Source organism: Rhipicephalus microplus, chromosome 5, assembly GCF_043290135.1.
Source record: "Rhipicephalus microplus isolate Deutch F79 chromosome 5, USDA_Rmic, whole genome shotgun sequence".
Classification (NCBI taxonomy): domain Eukaryota; kingdom Metazoa; phylum Arthropoda; class Arachnida; order Ixodida; family Ixodidae; genus Rhipicephalus; species Rhipicephalus microplus.
The window spans coordinates 41074078-41096754 of record NC_134704.1 but is presented as its reverse complement, the minus strand read 5'-3'; the positions used below and the strand labels follow the sequence as shown (position 1 = coordinate 41096754).

Below are 22677 nucleotides of genomic sequence, written 5' to 3'. Positions count from 1 at the left end.
TTTTAAATTTTGTATATAACATTTCTTTTGCAGACTGGCCCTTACCACGCCACCGGCTCTTCCGAGAGCCTGTACAAAGCCATAGGTGCCACTTTCGTAAGGACGCGTATTTTTCTATATTTCTTAGAGAGTGTAAATAAGGAGATGCTATTTATGCACTTTCGTTAAGTATAGTCACCAGCATAAGCATGCCCACAAGGGGGAGTGGGTGGGGCACCCCTAGTCATCTCAGCGGGGCGCCAAGATATGTTTTTTGTTTTTCAGTCACCCCGGTTTCACCATTGTTTTAGGGGCGACGCTGTATACCTCTGCCCCGTGACGATTCCGTCTCCGTCGACTAGAAACGAAACGTCACGCCCCCAAACCACCAACAGACATATGATGGCGCGAGCATGATGCGCAGGCTTCTTGCGTTTTCACCTCAGACGCTGAGGGAGGACCTTCGAAAAAAAGGAAAATGCTTTATTGATCGCCAATTTTTGTTTTTGCTCACGAGGCCACCAAAAAAAAAGAAATAAAATAGTAGCATGATGGAAACTGAGCACGAACGCGAGCAGCAAGCGGTTTCAAAGAAGGTTGACTGCCCCCTTATTATTTTCTGATCTCCGTGCGTATCAAGAACTGTTCACTTATCACCTTCACACACGTTAAGCCGGAGACAACAAGCACGTATGCGCACCTCATTTCCATTTTTGCATCCATGGAGAAGCTTGTGTCTTTTCGGACTCGACCAAAGAGGACGGTGGAAGGGAAGGAAGGCGCTGCGTTGAAGCTTGCCCCCTCCCTCCTATCAGAGTGCGGACACCTACGGTTACCAGAACTGTGTGAGAGGGAAAATGACAAAACATACCTGGGAAAGAACGTCACCGGACATTATCACCTCTAGTAACGTATTGTTGTTGTTGTTGTTGTTGTTGTTGTTGTTGTTGCTGTTGTTGTTGTTGTTGTTGTTCCTTTAAATAGATGTCCCAAAGCCCTTTGCGGGTGCTTGATTTGCATACAGCAGAAGCTAAGAGCTTTCGGATAGGCTCTGCAACGGCGCTTTGGACACTGCCCCCGATTCTGGGTAACACAAGTCTTGACCAAGCGAGAGAGAGAGAGAGAGAGAGATGTGAACATTTATTGTAGAAGAGAGAGAGAGAGTTTGGGAGGCCAAAGCATGACCCCACTATATGGTCCACGCCCCTAGTCCAGGACACAGCATGACGAGGCCATGACTCGCGCCGGTCTTACCAGAGTTCATTGAGGCTCAGAGGGCAGTCTCCCATGCCTCTCAGGAAGGGTTAGAAGATGACCTCGAGCCATTGCTTCAGTGGGCAATGTCATGTTTGCCTGGCGCGAAGCTTTAGAGGCTGGCTTTGGGGAGTCTCTTTAAATTCGAGATAGCGCGTTCTCAACGCTGTGGGATCTGGAGTGGCGAGCACCAAGCTCTTGGAGTGAACGGACACAGTAGACATGGTCGGAACAAACCAAAGAACATACATTTATTTAACTGCTTTTAGATAGACGATATCGCCAGCCGAATCATACATGTTGTTATCCACACGCTAAACAACCTTACACAAAATTACATACACTCAACAATATGACAAACACAAGGCAGTGTCGCTAACGCCTGACTCACGACAAGGGCCCCCGGCAGACGGCCCGCGGTGCCATACACCAGGTCCCACGGCGTGAGACAACCGTTCGCGCCAACCGCCAAAAAAACCTGCTAATCTCTCCCGTGCCGCCACCAAGGCTTGCCGCCAGTCATCACTGCCGGCGTCACCGTTCTAACCATGATGATAATGGTGGTGGTCATAAACGCTGGCGAGAACCCCGCCACCTACCGCGGGGTATTTGTGAACCCGAAATGCGGCCAATGTGCGAGACACGTGTGCCACGCAGCGCAAAAAACTTTACAGGAGGTGTTAGCACCTCCCTCCCCCTCCCCCCCCCCCCAACGCAAAACCCAAACGCTGTTTCGCCCTCACGCATGTGTAGCGGCCTCGACGATATTTTTGGGGAGAAGGGAGGGAGGAGCAAAACGATTGGGGCCTCTATACAAAAACTCCCACTTATGATCCTTCAATAATGTTTGCTGTTTGCGTCATAGGCGCGTGCCCCCCCCCCGCCCCTTTGAAGGTGACTAGGCCTGAGAAAGGCTACACCCTCGCCCACCCCCCTTGCGCACGCTCATGTTTTGCGTTGTTGAACACTTTTTCGTGTGCATGAGCAGATCTTAATCGCTGCTGGCCAGCGACGCTGATCATAGTCACTCAAACCGTTCCGGCTTCAACAGACCCTTTACTTATAAAGGCTGTTGTTAATAATAAGCGGGCTTTTACGTTCCTAAACCACAATATGATTATCAGGCATGCCAAGTTAAGGCTATTGTTTCGATGGAGGTGAAAGTGTTTGAGGCCCGCGTGCCTATAGATTTAGGTGTACGTTAAAAAAACCGAGGTAGTCGAAATTTCCTGAGCCCTCCGCTGTACGGCGTCTCCTATAATCATACTGTGGTTTTGGAACGTTGAATCCCAGACATTTATTATTATTGTTGTTATTGTTGTTGTTATTGTTGTTATTGTTGTTATTGTCATTATTGTTGTTATTGTCATTATTGTCATTGTTATTGTTATTGTTTTTATTGTTATCGTTGTTATTGTTATTATTGTTATCGTTGTTATTGTTATCGTTGTTATTGTTATCGTTGTTATTGTTCTTGTTGTTCTTGTTGTTCTTGTTGTTGTTATTGTTGTTGTTATTGTTGTTGTTGTTATTGTTGTTGTTGTTATTGTTGTTGTTGTTATTGTTGTTGTTATTATTGTTGATGTTATTATTATTGTTGTTGGTGTTGTTGTTGTCGTTGTCGTTGTTGTTGTTGTTGTTGTTGTTGTCGTTGTTGTTGTTGTTGTTGTTGTTGTTGTCGTCGTCGTTGTTGTTGTTGTTGTTGTTGTTGTTGTTGTTGTTGTTGTTGTTGTTGTTGTTGTTGTTGTTGTTGTTGTTGTTGTTGTTGTTGTTGTTGTTGTTGTTGTTGTTGTTGTTGTTGTTGTTGTTGTAAAATAGATAGTTGTTCGTGTTGAACAGGTTCGTGCGTACATATCATGCAACATCCAACACGCTAACGTGTGCAACAGCGTGACTTGCAATTTTTTTGTCATAACATTCAATGCCGTTAAATGCGCTTGATGAGATGGCTCTATTCATTCGGTTTTGCAGGCGTGCCTCAGGAACACCGACCTCACAAAGCTGTCACTACAATCGATCGACGACCTCACTTCATTCGGCATGGAGTACGCCTTCGCCATTGGATAGTTAGCCAAGCAACACTCGTGTGCCAGCGAAATCCACGCTAACGTTTTTTCCAAGAAAATAAATGCAGGACATGTGTAGGTGCTGTCACTTCATTATTTACAGTGAGGCTGTCTGTTCATTCACACCAGCGACTAGCGCCGATCGCGCAACGATTTGCGACTGGCGATAAAAAACCAAGTTGTAAACAGCGGTAGGTGCCGTCGACATATATACATGAGGCGCTTGTAGCGACGTCGCGGTGTGTAGGCTCCGCCCAGCCCAATGTTCGCCACCGCGGTGGAGGCTGGACAGCTGACCACAGCCCTCCATGATCACGTGACAAATGCCACAAGTGCTGCAAAGCTGCCTTCGAGCACAACGCGTCGGGGATACTCTTTGTAGGAACACAGTTGTCACTTGAGCATAGAGGGCGTTGGCGATCGATTTGGGCTGGGCGGAGCCTCACACCATGACGTCGCTACAACGCCTCAATATGTCGACTGCGCCTACCGTTGTTTACAGAGTTCACGTCTACTCGCGTTACCATTGCGCTGTGAAACGAAAAAAAAAGGGAAACAAAGAAGCTAACGTCTTGTTTCGGTGCATCTGATTGATTGCGACTGCAGTCGCGCGATTGAAAATCAAGCAATGACTACGGCAAAACAGTCGCTTTCCGACTGTCTATGTCCAGAAACATCTATGTCCAGAAACAGATCCTAGTCGCAAATGCGAACGAGCCTTCAGACCCGGCGTCGTCGTCGTCGTCATAGTAGTAGTAGTAGTAGTAGTAGTAGTAGTAGTAGTAGTAGTAGTAGTAGTAGTAGTAGTAGTAGTAGTAGTAGTAGTAGAGGGGGAGTGAATAAGTAAACTAAACAATGATGATGATAATGATGCTCAAAATTATTCTGTTGATAATTTTTCTTTTTCAAATAAACAGAACGAGATGACGATGACAACCTCTTTGTACCGAAACACATCGTCATTAGAGCTTTGTTGTCCATCGGTTTTCTCGGCGTGGAGTTGTTTGTTTATTTAAAGCCCTCCGGCGTGGAGCGTTTTATGTAAACCTTTCTGGCCTGCATCGTAACTTATTTTTGGCGCACACTGACACACGGACAAAGAAAAAAAAGGGGTAGAACACCTGCGCTACTATGAACTGAAGGTTTCATTCAGAAAAGGAGCATTTATATATCAATGTAGTCACCCCCTGCTCATGCGCATTGTCTTCATTTCAAATCCATGTCTATCGTGCCATATCTCAAGTGTTGATTATTCGCTTTAGCAGTGACACTTCTTTTTCGAAAATTGTCACTGACGGGCGGCTGATGCAGTATGATTGATTGATTGATATGTGGGGTTTAACGTCCCAAAACCACTGTATGATTATGAGAGACGCCGTAGTGGAGGGCTCCGGAAATTTGATGCAGTATGATTGCCTAATAATGATGTGAAATGCCTCCGTGATCTCTCGTACGGTGCGATCATGGAGCCTAAATAAAATGATTGTATTTGAAAAGCGTGCCTCGCATGCATCCACACTTTGCGGAGTGTAAGGCCAAATGAGCTAAAAATAAGTTACCATGCACTCATACCAACTAGCTCGTCTTTCAATATTACTTCCTGACCTGCTTTAAAGCCTTCCTATACACACCAAACTATAACAGTGCCGATGGCTGGGTTAGGTTAGCTTAGGTTATAGGAAGTGTAGAGAAACCTTCCTGTATGTACTTACATCAGCCCGTGGTACTCTTCTTGGGTAATAAATGAAGAGGAATCATGGCTGCATGATGGCGATCAAATATATAGCGCGCTTCCCCCCCCCCCCCCCCAGCGGCCTTCCGGATTTGCTTGGTTATGGTAATCACCTTTACTATCAAGGCACTTTTCATGCTTCCATTCATTAATCTTGCCGTGTTACTCAGGCTTTTTAATTGTTTAGTCCTTTAGAACGGAGTTTTATTCTCGTGTACAGTGTGTGCGGAAAGTTGGTGTAGGTTAGCAATCAGCGCGTCAAAAACTTTGAGGCTGGCTTCGTAATCAACCGTGACGGCCAGCACCACTCGCGCTGAGCGTTGCCTGCCATGAATAAATACGCGCGGAGCAGTGATAACGCGCTAGTAATCTTCAAGAAAAAGAAGAATATGGGGGGAGAAGGGCTGGGAGTGCTGGTCTATACGCGTGGACCCGCAGTTTTCACAAGTCATTCATTTCTAGAGTTGCGACAGCTTTCGTGTGGGGTCCACTCAAATCACTCATTATCATGTTGCGGTTTCTTGCTACGAGAGCCCACCCCCTCACCCTCTTCTTCTAGACATACGCACCCTTCACTTTTTTTTTTCGGTCCAAATATCAAGGAGTTGTATGAGCAACGAAAGCGGCAGCTATGTGACAATCCGGACGCATACACGGGCGGTCGAACTCCGAGATCTTGGTGCTATCCCCAGGTCACATCTTGATTAAAGTCATCGGAAGTACTGTGTTTGTTGTGGATGAAATTATCTCAAAAAAGCCGTAACTCCCTCTTTCCTCATGACTGGCTGCGCACACGGACAAAGGTCCGCCCCGGTGGATCAGTGGTTAGGGTGCTCCGAGTGACTCACAAGCTACGACCACATGCTCTCTGCATATTGCCAAAAACCATCCACCGAGGGAGGAAGCCAAAGGCAATATATACTCGGAGATCTTGGAAAATAGAACTTTAGTACGGAATGCGACGGCTTCGACCACCCATTAACCCGTCCGACCCCACTCGCGCCTATGCGAACCCCAGGAACCTTAACCAGCTAGTTTGCACGGTTGGGACACTCACATGTTGAATAAGTGTTCATGCGGCTCTCCCGTTACTTGTCTTTTCGGAAAAATAAGCAGACGACCAGCGTTGTTACTTACGTCGTTGTACGTGTAGTACCGCGTTGTTCGCTTTTCCGTTTCCGTTAGAAAATAATAACGTTCCCCGTGCGCGTGGTGGCTGAAACTGCTAGGGATATCTGATAATTGCTCTGGCACTGGGTGCTCAATCCCTACAGAAACTCGCCCGCAACACGGTTTCACTCACCGCAAGACCTTATGAGAAATATCACCGCCGTGCGTTGGGACACACGAGTCGCTCCGAGATTGTGCGAGTTAACGAATCGCTTATTGTTTTCAAGCTTTCGTTCTACCGTATCGACGCTCGTTGGATGCACTCGATCATGTTGACACTGGTAAACGACGAAAGTTATCGTAGCCTATAACCGTGTGTTGGTTCGGTTTGACCGCTGTGCAAGGGCACTTCGCTTGAACGTTCTGCATTTATTGTTTACAGAAACAGCAATGCGGCAGTCGTTGACTTGAGAAAGAACACGCAGTGATTTAGACGTCGTATTTGTAGTCAAAACGAAATCGGATGTCCACCACGAGCTCTGCCTCATATCTACTAGGCCTTGTTACGCTGCTATGCGAGAAGCTCCTATCAAATTCACCGGCTTGACGATTCACTCCACCTATAGACTGCAGTGCTGACGGTTCGTTCTGCTTCGCAGTAAGAGGTGATCGCATGTGTCTCTTCGGCGACCCTCTTCCAAACTTGTCACATGCTTCCACGGCGTACTCCATCGATACTTTTTAACAGTCCGACAGAGGGCGCTACATCATTCGGTCGAGCGAACCACGCTATCCCTTGAGCAACAGACTTCCCCATCTGACGCCTCACTGGCTCACACTCCGTGCCTCCGTCGCCGCGCGCTTGGGCCCTGGCAGGGAAACCAGGGAATCTTCTGCATGATTCGTGCATGTGTAGTACAGCTAAAGCTGTGGAGAAAGGGCCACATTTTGCTCACAGATTCGTCTGCGGAATAAGATGGTGTCACTTCGATTTCTCGAGTTCTCCCGATCTTGCGCGGTGTTCGGGCTCGGAGGTTAGGGGGCTATCCTCCCACCGCTGCCTCCAGCTTGTTGGGACCGGGTCCAGCTGGTCTCGACTCGTAGCTGGCCCTCGTCCCCAGACCCATCCTTTGTAGTGAGGAGATGTACTCTTGCAAGACAGATGGAGGTTTATTTACATCTCACGAGGATAGGAAGAACAAGAGGGAGAAGAGAAGAGGATGAGAATAATGTAGAAACTAATATTCAAGATAGGTTTTAGTTTCATTTCATTAACCATCTTGCCACTCGGTTCTTGGCCCATCCCCCTTTGTGGGTGAGCGCCATCCATGTGAGGTCATCATCAAGTCAGCTTCTAAAGTCAGCAGTCGGATAACCCTGAGGCACCCGCCGGTGTCCGCAGCTCTCGCCAATCGGATGGCTCAACCACCCGGCGGCGAGGATGAGAGTCCGACAGGGTGAAATATGTGCGATGAGTGTCCTTGACTTTAAGGGGTGCAAGCGCTCATCTGGAGCTACTCCCCAATGGCTTTGAACACGTATTGGTCAACTCCCTGAACCTTCGGCACAATTAGTCAAGTGTGCACTGTCTGTCGGGTGTCACCTAAAAGGACAGCAGTCCTGAAAAAAAAACATCTAGAAGCGTCTACAATGTCATTCGGTCGGCTGCGCCGATATTGTGAAAAGGTGGGGGGACGTCATAATTCAGTTGCATAGTTTAGAGCAGCGTTTTCCGAGACATTTCGTTCACGTGAGAGTTGAGTTCATGGACACCTTCTGTGAGAAAGCAACAGCGTCCACCGCTCATTGCCTTCTTAAGAGCGGCTTGAGACATTCCTACGCCTCACAGGCCATTTGAGCGCCGCCTAGGAGAAGATTGACTTGGTGCTAAGCTGGAAGAGATGGGAACTTACTTGGAGGCAGAATTTCGCAGCATATTTTCTCTGTGTCAGGACAGACCGGCGGAGTTCAGAGTGAAGTGCGAGATTCCACGGAGGCTATAGGAACACAGAAATACCGTGTAAACTACGATTGTAATTCTGCGGAAGAGTACTACAGGCAAGCTTTGTTCATTCCGTACACAGATAAACTGAATGCTCCCCTCAAAAGGCGCCTTGCAAACCATCGTAAAACACTGCGAAGTTGGCAATTTGTGTTGCCAAAGCGCGCCACCAAAGGTAAATTGGAGTCTGTGTAGCCAGTCTTCGATTTTTACCTGAGAGATACGGCAACGGTTCATATCTTTACGCTAAAAGGTGAATGCGATATCTAGAAAACTAAATGGCAAGCGATGCAAGAGGACGAATCTCCCCGCTTTGAGACGGACGCCTTAGCTGAATGCAACAAAACCTCTAAAACATTCATACACTTCTCAAGATATTGGCAACGCTCCCAGTGAGTACGGCTGCTGCAGAACACAGCTTCTCGACACTGAAAAGAGTGGAAACGTGTTTGAGGAACCGGACGGCTGAGTAGCAGTGTGATAACCGGATAGTCCTGAGCCATGCCGGTCGTTGGACCGCAACGTAGTGGCTTAGATAACGACCATGCAGAAAATTTTTAGCGCCTGAAACCAACACAAGACATAACTGAGCCAACTTAAATGATTACTGTTGCTGAAGAACGTGTCCAGAGTCCACGAAAGCACCTATGCGGCTGCATTGAACCGATGCAAGCACTGAACAGCATTGCACCAACTGCAAGAAATCAACAGGAAAACATCGAGAATGTGATTCGAGCTTTGTTCCTATAGCACTACGCTGACACGTCGGAAAGATGCCAGCGAGTTCTACGAAAGATATGTTGGAAGCAGTACTGACTCTCGTGTCAGTGATACTGTGCTCTGCTTCCAAGCATACACATTAAAATAATGACAATATCTCGCCCGCCTGGCCCATTCCGTCCCTCAAAAGTGCCCTTAATAATGCAATGGACTGTGCCGGTCTTCTGCAGCGTCTGTGGAAACTTGACTTATTCCTGCGAGACATTCCAATACTGATTTTAGCCCTCTCGGAAGCCGGCCTCCCAAATGGAAGGACGCCCACGGGATATATCCGACATTGCAATGCGAGCATACCATCCTTTGCAAATGTAATCACCAGGATATATATAAAAGGTGGAAAGTGACTCGCGTCACATTACTAGTGCAATACCTCTGTTTCAACTCACTGGAAGTCGCTGTGGTGCAAGTGTGCATAGTAAACCGAAAACTGAGTGTACTATAGGTTTACATAAGTCCACGCAAGAAGGTCTCCATGGAGGCTTTCCTAAAGGACATTTGCGCTCGGTGTCCCGCTCCTCGAATATTCTGCGGTGACTTTAACGCACATCACCCGCTCTTGGGAGATAAGAGTGCTGACTCCCGAGGCAAGGAACATTTAGCAGCAGCGGATGCTGCTGACTTATGTGTTGCGAATGATGGTAAGCCAACATTTTTTCGGCCACCAGATTCGTGGAGTGTGATAAACCTTGTACTACACTCCGCGGACATTCTGGTATCATCAGCAATGGCCCCAGACAGAATGGGCAACGACCATTTCCCCATATTCACCAATATCATCGGATTGGGGACCACTGGTCAACATTTCTGCAATGTGACTCACTGGAACACGTACAGAACAGCGCTGGACGAATCCTCTGGTGAGCTGTTTGCAGACATATTACGAAGTAAGCGAGTGGCTACGTCGCTACTGAAATTGCCCGATCATTTCTCTGCTCCTGACTTGAAGTTAAAGAACCTGTGCGCAGCACGTTAGAAGAGCGGAGTGGAAGCTCACGAGGAAAAAAGGAAAACTATCGGCGAAAACTGAATATAACCAAATAAACTCTGTCATTCATCGCCACACACTCACACAAAAAAAAAACTACGCAGAATTCAATGGGCTGCTTTCTGTGAAAGTTTATCGCCGTTTACACCCTTGACAAGAATATGGAGAGTCTCTTTCTGGAAAGATCCGCTCTCACAGACCATTCGAAGCACTCGCTTTGAAGCAAGGTAATGATTTGCGAACCCTTGCTGAAGATTTCGCAGACGTATACACATCTGGCAGATCAGCAAACGTGGCGATACCTCTGCTACCTCAATTATCCCATACAATGGATACGCCGTTCACTATTCGAGCGCTGGATATGGCGCTTAGCAAATTAAAAAGGCGCTGTGCTGTGGGTCCCAATATGATCAGCAATCAGATGCTGACAAATCTGCCATATGATCGAAGGTGCGCCCTTTTGGACATAATTAATCATGTCTGGAACACAGGAGAGAAACAAGGAAGAGGGCCCGCGTGTATGACGGGGTTTTGCCCACTGCTGAGCACTCAGAACAGTGTTTCGGACCTGCCGAACCACATAGAGCACCACCGTGTCTGCAGCAGCCTCTCTACACTCACCGTCTTCATGGACGTTGCCAAAGCATATGACTGTGTGCTTCCAAAATGCATCGCCTGCGGATTCTAAACAATGGGTGTTTCGGGAAACGCTCTTCGTTTTGTACATGAATTTATCGGATACCAGCGTGTTCGGCTTAAACTTGGAAATTTCATGAGCGAAGAGCGAAGCACTTGCCTCGGCGTTCCACACGGAAGTGTCCCATCTCCCTTGCTTTTTAACTTTGCCATGGCCAGCCTTTCTGGCACTCTGAAAGCAGTTAAAATATCAATATACGCCGATGATATCTGCATCTGGGTCTCAGAGTACCAACACAAACGTCTGGCCCGGATAGTACAGGGTTGGCAGCGGCAGATGCTGTGTCGGCGACGTAGTATCTTTCAACAATAGAGTCGGCTCAGTCGGTGAAGGAAAAAAAATGGCAGCATATCCTCGGAGTGAATGATGGAGAGTGGGGCGAAGAATTCGTCCGTCCATTCGTTCTTGCTTCCGTCCGTCCATGCGTCCGTCAGTGTGACCGTCCATGCGTCCATCAGCCCGTCCGTGCGTGCCTCTGTTCGTGCGTCCGTCCCTGCGTTCGTCCATGCAGCCGCCCCTGCGTCCGTTCATGCGTCCATGCATGCATCTGTCTATGTGTCCGTTCGTCCATCTATTCAACACTCCAAGTACCACCATATCGCATTTTTTCATTATATTCCCCATATAGAAGCACCGCCATCCAGCGGACATTCCAAGGACTAAACTAGAGGTGGCACACGCACACTTTCTTACGGCTTGCGCTTCGGGTCCACTTCCCACCTTTAACCACCTCGAGTTCATGGTATATACTAGTTCACTGTATTCATGGCACTGCGGCCGAACGCTCGCTAAACCTTTCGAAAACCAAGGAGGTTACGCCCAGCAAGTATGACGTAGCAAACTTTTTCAGTCAGATAGTGCTCAATGTACATGCCAATGGCTGCTAATGGGAAATGAGAGGCGGAGAATTCGGCTTTTACTTTCTTACGGCTTGCGCTTCGTATCTACTTCCCATTTTTGACCACCTCGAGTTCATTCATGGTATAAACAAGTTGATTTTATTCATGGCACTGCGGCTCAACGCTCGCTAAACCTTTCTAAAGCTAAGGAGATTACACCCAGCGAGTATAACGTAGCAACCCTTTCTTGTCAGATAGTGCTCAATGTACATGCCAATGGCTGGCTGCTAATGGTGATCGCAGGATGCGCGTTAACTGAAAGGCAAATGCTCCTGTCCCTCATTGCCCATTAGCAGCCATTGACATGTACATTGAGCACTATTTTTTATTGTTAAACAACGCACAGAAGTCTCTCGCCGGCACCACCTTGGAGGTCAAAATGTTATACTTGTTACATACTACAGGGGACGAACGGGTGCCGCTATAAAGAGTTTCGCCCCTGAAAAAACGCCAGGCCTGCGCGGTAGGCGCAGCACAGTCACAGCGAAAGCTATAGAAGAGCGGCCTTTCAGAGCCTTTTCAAAACACTCATTGGAAAACTGCAAGCACACTTAATTGATACCTACTAAGGCATTAATAATAAACTTTTGGGTAGTAGGCCGGCATTCACTATGCTATTTTTCGTCATTCTTCTGAGAAGTGTGGTATCCGCTTAACACTTGCAAGAAATTTTGTGCCAATTGTTCATGCAGAGGCTGAAGACGACGAGGAATTATGGCTGAAGTGGGTATGCATGCGCAACAGTTAATAAGGAAACAAGAACAAGCTTTTGTAATGGGTTGGAGAATTGGACGGCCCACTCGTTACGCTAATCGCATTGTGCGACGACTGGTTGTCCTTTCGCTGTTGTAAAACGCTTCATAAGTCGTATTAACGCGATTACTTTACCGAAATCAAGCCTGCCTAAGGCAAGTTTGACAACAAGTCACGAGCATCGGAGTAGCTATTGCCACCAGCACGTAGTGGGTCGACAGCAAGAGCGGCTCTCAATCTGGAGGAAAAAGATGATCGCGTGCTTTCTTCTCTGCTCGAGAGCCAGCCACGACTGACGCATCATCCTAGTGCTAGCTACCCGGTCGTTCAATAAATCCCCCAGTACTTGTGACTCATCGTGACAAACTGGTGGAAGGTGCTGGGTAGCCTCACGGATGCTGCAGACCCCCCCAGGAAGCCGTAATACGAGTCCAGTGCCAGTCAACACTCCCGTGCATCGGACCAGCCGCCGAATCAGGGGATTGCCTCCGGAAGTCAACGATACTGCTCCCACCACGTCAACAAACATGACCAACACTTCGGTACAAACCTTGGCAACCGGCACGGGAAGCACGTCGCCGAACCGCTATACGTTGGAAAGCCCACGGGCACCGCCGACGTTCCATGGTACGGAGCGCGAAGACGTTGAGGACTGGTTGGCGGACTTCGAGCGCGTAGCCAACTTGAATCAGTGGGACGACGCGGCGAAACTGGGTCGTGTCTACTTCTATCTCGAAGACGGGGCTCGCACGTGGTATCAAAATCGGGAGGAGCAGCTGACGACGTGGCCCGAATTCTCTCGTAGACTTCTGCAGACATATGCCAGCACTGACCGCCAAGAAAGAGCTGAACGAGCTATTCTTGCCCGCGTCCAGTCGCCAAACGAAACTGTGACCGCGTACGTCGAAGACATGACGCGCCTCTTCCGACGGGCCGATTCAAGAATGACTGAGGACAAGAAGTTGCGTCACTTGATGCGCGGTGTCAAGGACCAGCTTTTTGCCGGCCTCGTGCGAAGTCCTCCGAAGACGGTCGCGGAGTTCTTGTCCGAGGTCATGACAATGGAAAAAATGCTGCAGCAGCGATCCAACCAATACGACAGGCAAGTCAGTGGCATGTCTATTGCCGACATTTTCACCGCCACTAGAACCAACAACGACTGTCTACGTGAACTCATCCGTGATATAGTACGTGAAGAGTTACAAAAGGCTGGTGTAACACCTCATCCTACAGTCAACTCTATTGCAACTGTGATCAAGGATGAGCTGCACCAGGCCCTCCGGGACACCTTGCCTCATGATACAGCTGTGCCAGCTCCTGCTGAATACCGCCGTGAGACAACCTGCGCGGAAGCCTTGAAACGCCCTGCTGCAACGCCGCCATTATTCGTCCATCCTGTTCCTGCTGTTTCACTACAGTCAGCGCAGCACATACCGTACTACGAAGGCACGTACACGCCACCGCCCCTGCCCTTCGTCCCTGGTGCTTCTGTCGCCCATCGTTCAGTGCAACCAGTTCAGTACATCGACGATCGGCGCACGTCTCCTCGAAAGTCTGATGTTTGGCGCACACCTGATTGCCGGCCTCTGTGCTTTCACTGCGGAGAAGCTGATCACTTGTACCGCCAGTGCCCATATCGCCGTCTTAGGCTTCGCGGCTTCTCTGCGTACTCGCCGCCACCCCGTTACGGTCAGAGACCACGCGACATCCAAAACTACCTCTCCCAGCAGCATGCACCACCGTCTGCCGGGCGCCAGTCGCGCTCGCCATCACCGAGGCGATTTTCATCAACGCCCCAGCGGTATTCTACCGCTCGATCTCCCAGCCCCCGCCGGGAAAACTAGCCGAAGCGACCTCAGGGGGCGGGGTCGCTGAACGTCGAAGCGCTGAAGACCTTCTATTGACGCAGAACTGTACAGAAACTCGTCCGACATCACCTGCTGCTGCAAAGGTTAGCCGGCTTTCACTCGACATAGCAGTAACAATTGATGGTTGTGTAGTTAATGCGTTAGTGGACACCGGCGCAGACTATTCCATACTGAGCGGGAAACTGACAACGCAGCTGAAGAAAGTAATCACACCATGGCATAACTCGCAGATTCGGACAGCTGGTGGCCATGTCGTTACTCCACTGGGTGCCTGCACAACTAGAGTACAGATTCAAGGGTACACATTCGTAGCAAGCTGCCTTGTTCTACGTGAATGCTCCCGTGACGTCATTCTGGGAGTTGATTTTCTACAGGAAAATGGAGCTATCATTGATCTGCAAGAGCGCCGCGTCACGTTCTCAGCCCAGCGAGCAATCAACGTGCAGGATGACGGAATGCGTGTCGACGTACTCCGTATTTCTGAACAGAGCGTGACGCTTCCTCCCCGAGCCAGTGTTCTAGTCGACGTAACATGCTGTGGTTTGAGCGATGGCGATGTGGTGGCCGAGACAAATTTAGAACACCTCCTGCAGCAAGGCATATGTGTAGCGAGAAGTGTAATACACGTTCGTGACGGCCGATCTGAATTGCTCGTTACCAACTTTAGCAACGAGCATCGACACCTTTTCAGTGGCACTTCGATAGCGTTTGCCCACGAAGTAGCAAACGTAACCAACTGTCTCACGTCAGAAGTAGTGGATAACGCAGACACATCAATGAGCAACATTGACATCAATCCTGATCTGTCCACCGATAACCAGACTGCGCTGCGAGCGCTCTTGTTCGAGTACAGGTCTTGCTTCGCAAGTTGCTCGAAGATCCGCCAGACGTCCATCACTCAACACAGGATCATCACGTACGAGGACGCACGCCCAATACACCAGCACCCCTACCGCGTGTCGGCTAAAGAACGTGAAGCGATACGTACGCAAGTTCGCGAGATGCTTGACGATGGCGTTATCGAACCATCCAACAGCCCGTGGTCATCTCCAGTCGTGCTTGTCAAAAAGAAGGACGGGTCGCTACGCTTCTTCGTCGATTACCGAAAGCTTAACAACGTGACCAAAAAGGATGTGTACCCGCTACCACGTATCGACGATTCGCTAGATAGACTTCGTCGTGCCCATTATTTCACTTCTCTCGATCTCAAAAGCGGGTACTGGCAAATCGAGGTAGATCAGCGAGACCGCGAAAAGACAGCCTTCGTGACTCCAGACGGCCTATACCAATTTCGAGTACTCCCTTTCGGCTTGTGTTCAGCGCCGGCAACTTTCCAGCGAATGATGGACACTGTCCTCACAGGGCTGAAGTGGCAGACTTGTCTTGTCTACCTTGACGATGTGGTGGTCTTCTCTGCCACGTTCGAGCAGCACCTTCAGCGCCTGCGCAGCGTGCTGGAGGCTATCCGATCGGCGGACCTCACACTAAAGCCACAGAAGTGCCACTTCGGCTATAAAGAACTAAAGTTTCTTGGACATGTAGTTAGCGCCGAAGGAATCCGTCCCGATCCGGACAAGCTTGCCGCTGTTGCCGAATTACCAGCTCCTGTCGATAAGAAAGCTGTCCGGCGCTTTCTTGGTTTGTGCGCCTACTATCGCCGATTCATTCATGGCTTTTCACAGATAGCAGAACCTCTGACTCGTCTCACAAGGGACGACACACCGTTTGTCTGGGAAAACGAGCAACAAGCAGCTTTTGATGAGCTGCGACAGCGCATGCAATCAGCGCCCGTTCTCGCTCATTTCGACGATGATGCTGACACGGAGGTCCATACCGACGCTAGTAACATTGGGCTCGGTGCAGTGCTCGTTCAGCGTCAAGAAGACATCGAAAGAGTGATAGCCTACGCCAGCCGCTCTCTATCGCGTGCTGAGGCGAATTATTCCACTACGGAGAAAGAGTGCCTCGCAGTCGTGTGGGCAATCACCAAGTTCCGCCCGTACCTTTATGGTCGTCCCTTCAAGATAGTGACGGACCACCACGCCCTCTGCTGGTTGGCAAGCCTGCGCGACCCTTCAGGACGGCTAGCACGGTGGAGCTTGCGGCTGCAGGAATTTGACGTCACCATCGTCCATAAGTCCGGCCGTAAGCATGAAGACACTGACACACTGTCACGCGCGCCCCTTCATGTCGTCAGTCAGGAAGCAGAGGAAGACGAAGGCTTCCTGGGCGCCATTAGCTCATCAGACTTGAGTAAACGGCAGCGGGATGACGCAGAGATTCGTCCGATCATTGATCATTTAGAGGGCCAGGACACAATCATACCACGTCATTTATTCCGCTCGTTGCCGTCGTTCTGCCTTCGAGATGGTGTGCTGTACAAAAAGAACGCTCGTTCGAACAACCGTGCCTACCTCCTGGTGGTTCCTCGAGACATGCGAGACGACGTCCTCTTCGCTTGCCATGACGAACCCACATCCGGTCATCTGGGCTACTCACGAACACTTGCCAGAGTGAGTGAGAGGTACTATTGGCCAGGACTTTCGGCAAGCGTCAAGAAGTACGTGAAGAGCTGTCGGGAATGTCAGCGCCGAAAGCAACCATCTGTTAAGCCAGCTGGTTTGCTTCAGCCCATTGAAGCACCTTGCACGCCATTCGACCAAGTCGGCATGGACATTCTCGGGCCATTTCCCCTGTCTGCGGACAGCAACAAATGGGTGATCGTCGCGACCGACTATTTGACACGCTACGCTGAAACCCAGGCGATCCCACGAGCCACGGCTTCTGAGGTAGCACAATTTTTCACGCGCCACATCGTGTTACGACACGGTGCTCCTTCCAGTGTAATAACGGACAGAGGGACGGCATTCACGGCGCAGCTTACGGACGAAGTTTTCAAACTGAGCAACACCAGACACCGAAGAACAACTGCGTACCACCCGCAAACCAACGGACTTACCGAGCGACTGAATAAGACCCTCGCAGACATGATCTCAATGTACATCGACGTACAGCACAAAACATGGGACCGGATCTTACCTTACGTGACCTTCGCGTATAATACCACCGTGCAAGAGACCACGCGATTCACGCCATTTCGGCTTCTCTACGGCCGCGAAGTGCAGACCATGCTAGACTCTATGCTACCGTGTCAAGACGAAAACGAGTTGGCAACTGACGCCGAAGAATTCGCAGAGCGTGCTGAGGAAGCCCGGCAACTCGCGCGACTGCACATCGGCCAGCAACAGCAGGCAGACGCACGACGCTATAATACCCGCCACAGAGAAGTGTTTTACAGCCCCGGAGATCAAGTTTGGGTGTGGACGCCCGTCCGCCGCCGTGGCCTTAGCGAAAAGTTGCTGAGCCGGTACTTTGGCCCATATAAAGTGTTACGCCGCGTCAGTGACGTGAACTACGAAGTGGTTCCGGACTCAACACCCCATGCACGGAGCAGGACACGGCTGAGGCCGGACGTCGTTCATGTGTTGCGCATGAAACCATTTATTGCGCGTTGCTCGTAACTTTTCCTTTACCGTACAGCATTCTTTGTGTTTTTTTTGTTTATTTGTGTGAACTTGCTTTCTCGTTCATTGACGTTTCTTATATTGGCACGCTCTTCAATTTTTACTTTCACATTATCCGAATTTCCAATTTCTTTTTCACGTGCCTATGTAGTAGCATCGCGGTGATGCTATGTACTTTTCTTTCCTCTTTTTGGGACTTGTTTTTTTTTCTTTTCGGAAGGGGGGATAATGCCACCAGCACGTAGTGGGTCGACAGCAAGAGCGGCTCTCAATCTGGAGGAAAAAGATGATCGCGTGCTTTCTTCTCTGCTCGAGAGCCAGCCACGACTGACGCATCATCCTAGTGCTAGCTACCCGATCGTTCAATAAATCCCCCAGTACTTGTGACTCATCGTGACACTATGTAGCAGAATACAGGGCTGGCACCCAGCGGACCCGGGTTCGATCCCCGCTGTGCCATTGGAGCTAAGTCATGCCTGTCTAAGGCAAGTTTGGCACCAAGTTACAAGCACCGGCGTAACTCACTAGTATAATATTGGGCTGGTATCCAGAGGGCTCGTGTTCAAGCCCCACTGTGTCATTAATGCAAGTTTTTTTTTCTGATTCCGCGCGATGCGATTACGGACATCGGCGGCGGCGGCGGACAACATATGCAACTGCGCGTGACCCAAGTTGTGATCTCATAACAACTTTCGCTGTAAAAAGGTCTTCGATTGGCGATGGGAGTCCCTCAGGTGACGTCAAACAAGATCAGCGATAAAGCCGAGTCTCTATCACTCCGCCTCCTGGCGTCTCAGGCTTTGTTGACGCAGCTATCAAGACTGGGTGAACCTCCACAGGGACGGCCCTTCTCCGGCGGCTAAGAGCAAGACCTGACTCCCGTTTTCACGCGACGCTGAACACATTTCGACATTTCGGCTTGAAATCGCCTCATCGGAGCCCTATCAACCCGCCATGGTCCTTTGCGGACGTTGCCTGTAACTTCAGGGTCCCTAAACTGCCGACGAAATGCACTGTTCCGGCTGAGGAAGCAAAGTTTCTGCTGTTGAACCATTTGAGCACCATGTACCGTGGTCACCTTCAAGTCTACACTGACGGATCAGTGTGCCCACTGACGGATAGCTGCGCAGCGGCTTTCTGCGTACCCTCCTTTGGCGTGTCAAGGTCGGGCCGCCTGGATCGTGTTGTGCCGAAAGCACAGCAATCACCGCGGCTTAGCGAAAATTGCAAACGCTTTCTGCACGAGATGTGGTAGTGCTGACTGATTCACAGTCGGCGTTACAGCGACTGCATCGAGGAATACCCCAAGAAAAATCCTCAAGACAATCTCTGGCGTTCATTAAACACCTGATCGGCAAGAGCTCCAATGTAAAATTTCAGTGGATCCCATTTCACTTTGGAATTGAAGGCAATGAAAAAGCTGATGTCCTTGCACGTGAAGCGCAAACTTGCGTTTGAAAAATAAGGGCTCCTAAAACTTACCAGAACAACAAGAGTGTTATACGAAATCACTTCAGGGCGATCCACAAGTTCCCACGTCATTCGGACTTTCCAGAGAACAAGTGACGCTGCTTTATCGGATAAGAACCGACTCCGCACACACGCCGGCTTGGTCTTTCAAGACTGGGCGAGGCGCTTCCCCGTTTTGTGCCGTTTGTGGTGACGTCAAACATTTCACTTTACTGTGCCCGCCGTTTGACAGAAAAAGAACAGAGATGCTATGCAGCTTGCAGAAATGTTGTCACAAGCATTGGAAGGTGTCATTTTTTCTGAAGGACCCACGGCGACGAGGATGAGCGTGCAACGTATCCTGATGACTTTCCCGCGAGACACTGGGCTGAGTGACATTAGGTGAATGACCCCTTTAATTTAAGAGATGCTCAGACGGAACAATTGCCGTCCTTTTAGGCCAAGCTAACGCCACCTTTGCAACATCACTACCACCACGACCGGCAGCGTGAACCAATGTCTTCGGCCAGGCTACATGTTCATTTTTTTCTCTTTATTTTGCATTGACCTTTACTATATGGTAGAACCATTGGCAATTCCATTCTTTAAAAAATGCTCGCTAAAATGATTGTTAACGTTCTGCCACTTTTGTTTCACGGAAGCATCCGCGTTTTAGTTATTTGTTGTACAATAAAATTGTTTTCCCAAATGAGTGTGTTCTTTGCTTAATTGCTTTAAAATTCTGGCCATAAAATGGCTCTCGTTCTTCTTCCCGATTCATTTTTTTTTCACACATGCGTAAGTGGACAAACCAGTTCCCGTGCATTCCCCCCTCCCCCCCCCCCTTTTTTTTTCCTTTTTGTCACTCGATTTCCCGTTACTGCTTTTGTATGGGCCTTAATTCTTAGTCGAGATTAGTGGTAGGAAGGCATTCTTTCTGGTGCACACGCTCTAACTTTACTACAGTGTCGAAATTTCCTTTCCATCGCTGGTTAGCTCACCTCATGTGCTGCATTTCACTTTGTTTTAATTTTTTTCTATTAATTAGGCAAAACTTCCATATTCCCGGGCCACTTTCCATTTAACATGTAAAGACTTCCTTTCTGTCACGGACGGCCATTTTTGGCGACACCGCGTCACGGCAATTAACGGGCGCCGTACTCCCCGACTGACCGTGAGAGCGGCGGGCGCATGAAAGGGAGCCGAGAAGGGCAGAATGGGGTGCTCTTCTTAGAACGTCGCCGCCGACAGTCGACCCTTTTGTAACTGCGGCGGCGTCTGTAAGGTCGTAGAAGGCCGCGGTATACCCCGAACAAGGATTAGACTACAAGACGCACCGGCTGAGAGCCAAACGTTTGACCGTTCCCACGGGGAAAAGCGTGGGAAACGCTCTGGTGGCCAAGCCGTATGACAACAACCCGACAGGTTGTCCCTCTCGCTAGTTGAGGGCCCTCTCTCAATTAAAAAGGGGTGGGGTCGAAATATTTTTGGGGCGGAGTTTCCCATCAATTAAACGCGCATGATTGGACCCAGGTAGAGGTCTCTTGTCCCCAAGGAAGAGAGCGAGGAGACACGAGGGGGATTTAAGCGCAGGATTTTGCCCTGCTAGGCAGACTAGTCGCTGACCAACATGATGTAGAAACATATCAACAAGCATCTCTTCTAGAAGTTTTTAGTGTGGCTCTGTATCGGCTGGCCACCTAAACTTAGCCGTTCGTCTAGTTGTGACGCGATATTAATGTCTGCAACGTAGACATCGGGACTTCGCCTCGAGTTAGCTCAACCTGCTCGAAGTCACCTGCAAGCACTAGCCTCCCGGAGCCACCAGCGTTGCAACACCGCCGACATCGCAGTCGTGCGAGAACTCTCTTCGACTTCTCGCATCCGATCGTCGGGGACGCAACGCTGCCGGTCATCACACGTATGCCTTCACTTGTTTATATCTCCGAGCTTTCTACCCTGTCGTTCTATTCGTGTTAGTTTGTGTAGTTTGTAATATTTCTCTCTCGTAAGCTGATTTATTGTTTCTGCTATATATTTCTTTAGTTGTATCAAGTGTCGATGTATTTTGTTAGTTGTATTGAAGTGTTGTATTAGATCCCGTGTGCTGCAATATCACTAGAGTAAAGTTGCTTTGTTTTCTCACGTCTCTGATCTCTTCACTGTCTCTGCTTGCGTACGGAACGAACCGACCTGCTGTCATTCCCGTCGCCGACTTCGCACTGGCGACGCTAGAGTGGCAGCTTGTAACACTTTCAAACAATTTGGCCCTCACCCCCCCCCCAAAAAAAAAAAGAAAGAGTCCTGTCTACGTGCCTGATACTAACGCTAAGTGTAGAATTGTGAAACTGACGTTGCAGTGTACTAGACGAGAAAAGTGGGCTTGCTCATCCACTTCTCTGACGCAGCTGGCGTTGAATTGGATAGATGGCGCCACAGGCAACTTCACTTGCAGAAGCTGCTTGTCGTTGGTATCACGTAAGCGTTGTGATGTACGTTTCTGTAATATTTAAAATAAATTTGCTTTTATTGACTTTCCCGCGACTGTATTGCAAGCGTGTGTTGCTTTCGGTTCACCCTTTTTGCCTATTTTGCGATAGTTAGCTGAAAATCGCTTCGATGGCAGTCAACGCAACCTACACATTTTCTCTTTTTAGTGCGACGCAGTTAACGCTTTTGAATTTGGCGCCTTTAAGTTCTTTGCATATTTTGACGAGCACTGTGCATTCGTTCTGGCCACATCACATTTGCACCAATACAGCGCATCCTATAAAAGGATGATGCACTTTTGAAAATGTACGGTTTCATGCCATGTAGACGTAACCTAATAAGATATTGTATCAAAATTATGACCTGCTTTCCACCACGGAATGAGAAAATATTGCATGCCCGCTACTTTTGCAAGCATAAACATGCAGGTATCCCGCTGGCTGGGTTTGTGCCTTAGCAATACTAAAATGAAATTGTAGCTTATGTATTTTTTGTTTCACTTTGGTTGTTGCACATCAGACAGTAGTTTTCAGGGGCCTATTAATAACCATTATTATGCAGTTGCACGGTTGCTGCGCATATATGCACAGCGTCATAAAGGTAAACGAAATTAAGATACACAATTAAAACTCTTAACGTGAAACTCTTATATTTGCAAAAACTGAAGCACAACATCCATCCGTTGCTTCATACACTTTATTCTTTATGTGCAATGACTCAGCTTCAGCTGCTTGGCCCTCTGCCGCTTTTTCCTGATTTGTCGCTGTTCAGTCCTTTCACATAAAATCGAAGATGCGTTACAACGTAAACACGAATTGCTTTCGCTGTGAAGGTAGCAGCGTGCACACGACAACCAATTTCGAATGAAAGTATGCGTTGAACAACTGCAACCATGTCCATAACTCCATAACGCTGTCGGTGTGCAGTTTGTTCTGGCAGAAACATTCCGTGAAAATACTCTCGAGCTTTTTCACGAAGCCGCACAACTGGCTAGAGGAATGAAAAAAACCATGAAAAAAAATTGGCCCCGTATCTGCATGTAATCTGCAAGTGTCGTTGAAAGACGATATTCTTGCGTGTGGAAAGAGT

The 22677-nt window shown here is 48.9% G+C and overlaps 3 protein-coding genes across 3 annotated transcripts in view; 1 reads left to right on the top strand and 2 right to left on the bottom strand.

Moving 5' to 3' along the window:
- The window catches only part of LOC119173463 (uncharacterized), a 9866-nt gene extending 6489 nt beyond the window's left edge, over window positions 1-3377 (top strand). Inside the window, exons 5-6 of the mRNA XM_037424277.2 lie at window positions 34-96; window positions 3205-3377. Coding sequence (XP_037280174.2) covers window positions 34-96; window positions 3205-3300 — 159 coding nt within the window. The 3' untranslated portion in view covers window positions 3301-3377. The remainder of the gene's footprint in view (window positions 1-33; window positions 97-3204) is intronic.
- LOC119174674 (nucleolar pre-ribosomal-associated protein 1) overlaps window positions 1-22677 on the bottom strand; it is a 341215-nt gene that overhangs the window by 138076 nt on the left and 180462 nt on the right. The window lies entirely within an intron of this gene.
- The window catches only part of LOC119174671 (monocarboxylate transporter 13), a 214171-nt gene that overhangs the window by 189549 nt on the left and 1945 nt on the right, over window positions 1-22677 (bottom strand). The window lies entirely within an intron of this gene.